We start from the raw sequence: 2,808 nt of genomic DNA, 5'->3' as shown, positions 1-2,808 counted from the left end.
AGATTCTTTGGGGGGCCCTCCCACCCCCACCACTCTGTGAATCTGAATCATCAAATAACTTAGTCTGAATAAATTTTTTTTTGCAGGCCGATGACAGCAAAACATCGGTGCGGGATCGATTTAATGCACGACAGTTTATGTCCTGGTTGCAGGATGTTGATGATAAGTTTGACAAATTAAAGGTACGCTTCTTTGACTTTCCACTTCAAAAAAACCCACCCCCAAAACTCCACCGCCACTGTGAAGATGAGATGGATAAATGGTAGATTTGTGTGCAGTGTCACCTGGTATGGTGGAGCTTTTAAGGGCAACAAAAAGCGGGGGAAGGATCTGGCAGTATAAAGAACTCACCTTTGTTGCTCTGTAGTGTAGGGGAATAATCTTCAAGTTTCTAAATACCTAGCAGGGAAGTTCATTACTACCACCAGAGGGGTCCTAGATACTTTTTTTCTATTTTCAAACTCATTGCAATATTTTTTACATATAGAGAAATAACTTCTTTTTCCGTTATAAAACAGACGTGCCTTCTGATGAGGCAGCAGCACGAAGCAGCGGCTTTGAATGCGGTACAGAGGCTGGAGTGGCAGCTTAAACTGCAAGAACTGGATCCTGCTACATACAAATCGATCAGCATTTATGAAATCCAGGAGTTTTACGTTCCTCTTGTTGACGTTAACGATGACTTTGAATTGACGCCGATATGACAGCTAGCGTCTCCCGGCTCCCCCTTTCCCTGGCACAGCTGGAGGCGCGGTGATACGCAAAGGTATTCTTCTTTTCAGACAGAGCACTTAATTCCGTGGGAGGCCACCGTTCCCGGTGACGGGGGTGTTCCTGCAGAGCAGGGTGGCGCGGGCTCTTGCTGGGACGTGGGAGACGGATGCTAACTTTAAAGTCGGTTTCCCCAGGTGCGGCCGTTATCTGTACTTCGAATTTGCCTGTAGCTTTAGAGTTTATTGCTGAAAAAGGTGAGGAAACGTGGTGAGTTAACAGCGCTGGAAGCTGTAAAACGGCCACCAGAAAAACGATGCTTAAGATCTGCTATAGAGCTTTGTATGGCGAAACTTCAGTGACAGTTGAACTCCCACAGAAAGATGATGAAAAAGCCTGTGGAAGCAAGTGTAAGACGTGGAGGAAATTGTCTATTAATCTTATTATATTTTGTAAATTACTGTACATTTTTCTTTTTGGGAAAAGATGTAATATTGTCTTCATTTCTAAATAATTTATTTTATACATATTGTGCAAATGTAAATAGTCTTGTAATTAATGTTCAAACCTGTATAAAAATAGATATTTTAACTGTAAAACTGGTTTTGTCTAATGTTTTATTGGACCAAAGTTGTAGTTTTTCTTAAGTGTAGCGTGTTCCTGGCTGGCAGTTCTTTTTCCGTATGGCATGTGTTTGATTCACCTGCTCGTTCCATCACCATGGCTGTGAAAGAGTTGAAACTGAACCGTGTTGCATGCCTCACAGAACTCCTAACTCCTTCAGTAACGGACGCCGGAGCAACGGTAGTAGTTACAAAATCATATTTCGTAGTAGTCTGCTGTCATAATGCCATACCTAGGACTTACTATACCGAAAATATTTTTGTGTAAAGCAACAAAAAAAACCCCACCACCCCCCTTTTGCTCTTACGTGTCGGTCTCGTAACAGAGCCTATTTTTTCCAACAAAATGCCTTTGAATGAAAATTCTTAAATTGTATATTGTCTATTTTAATATTAATCTATGGAAGGATATGTAAATAGTTGTAAATAGAATGTTTAATAAATTTTATGGGTCATGTTATTAGTTGGGATTTCTCGCCATGGTAACGCTCCCTACGTCCAACATCAGGAGGCTGGGTGAAAGCTAAAAAACCGCCCCTGCCGCAAAAACCAACGCTTGTATATTCTGGGTACCGTTAAGGTGCGGGCAGTTCATTATTTATCAGTGGGAGGCTCCAGGTATTCATGAAAAGGGGTTGTTACCCTCCAGGCCATAAATTATTCAAGACTGCTTGGGATCCGATGTCTGTGAAATTACTTCTGACGGAAACTGGGGAGGGTGGGGTGGGCAAGAGTTTTAGGCAAGAGAAGGAGATTTAAATCCTGGGTTTGACCTGGTTTTTAGCTACAGGGGTGAACGGCAGCCACACGGCCTCCTTCGGAACAGCCAGGGCACCCGCCTCAGCAGCCCCTTCCCCTGCGTGCATCGCTGCTGGTTCCAAGCAGGAGTAAAGGAGGAGTAACTCCGGCTAGGTAAAACCAGTTGCTGCCCTGTAACTTTGGTTTTTTCCCCACCACTTTTAATTTGGTAAGTAGCACCTGGAAGGAGTTGCTGATACACCTTCCTGACGTCACTCGGCGCTGAAGAGGTACCCAGGAGCGTGCAAATGCGGTACTTCTTCCGGAATTAAAATATTCCTCTGAAAGTAGGTGTAAAATGTTAAAATAATGCAGAAATCTCTATTATCTGCTTTAAAAGGACGAGGAGAAGAGAATGGATGGAGCTGCGAGGTGTTAACTGGTGGGTGGGCAGGACTTGGCTGCCATCAGCTCGGGTAGTACCTGGGAGTGGGAGAACCCCGAACCCCATACAGGCTTCTTGAACTGTTCCGGGGTGCGAATGACTCGGAGTATCTCCTCAAGAACAGGAGCCGGGCTGCAGGAGCGCTGGAAAAGCAGCGGGTGACACAAACGCTCGGGAGGAAGAGACAACCGGGCCTCGCCGCTGGAGCCTGGCGCAGCGGTAGGAGCCGGGGCAAGGGCAGCAACGCCACCGGGGGGTGCGGGGGCAGCCCCGTGGGGCTCCCGGGGCCGG

General features: G+C 45.9%; 1 protein-coding gene across 1 annotated transcript in view; it reads left to right on the top strand.

The window, feature by feature from the left end:
* The window catches only part of LOC104512496 (ankyrin repeat domain-containing protein 12-like), a gene marked incomplete at its 5' end in the record, with an annotated part of 5,879 nt that extends 5,082 nt beyond the window's left edge, over nt 1-797 (top strand). The window contains 2 exons of the mRNA XM_010155496.1: nt 87-182; nt 519-797. Of these exons, the coding sequence (XP_010153798.1) occupies nt 87-182; nt 519-704 (282 nt within the window). The remainder of the gene's footprint in view (nt 1-86; nt 183-518) is intronic.
* Between the last annotated feature and the right edge of the window lie 2,011 nt (nt 798-2,808).

This window comes from Eurypyga helias, unplaced genomic scaffold, assembly GCF_000690775.1.
Source record: "Eurypyga helias isolate BGI_N326 unplaced genomic scaffold, ASM69077v1 scaffold40177, whole genome shotgun sequence".
In the NCBI taxonomy this organism is placed as follows: domain Eukaryota; kingdom Metazoa; phylum Chordata; class Aves; order Eurypygiformes; family Eurypygidae; genus Eurypyga; species Eurypyga helias.
The sequence above is the reverse complement of the archived record's forward strand: the minus strand, read 5'-3'. Positions and strand labels throughout refer to the sequence as shown.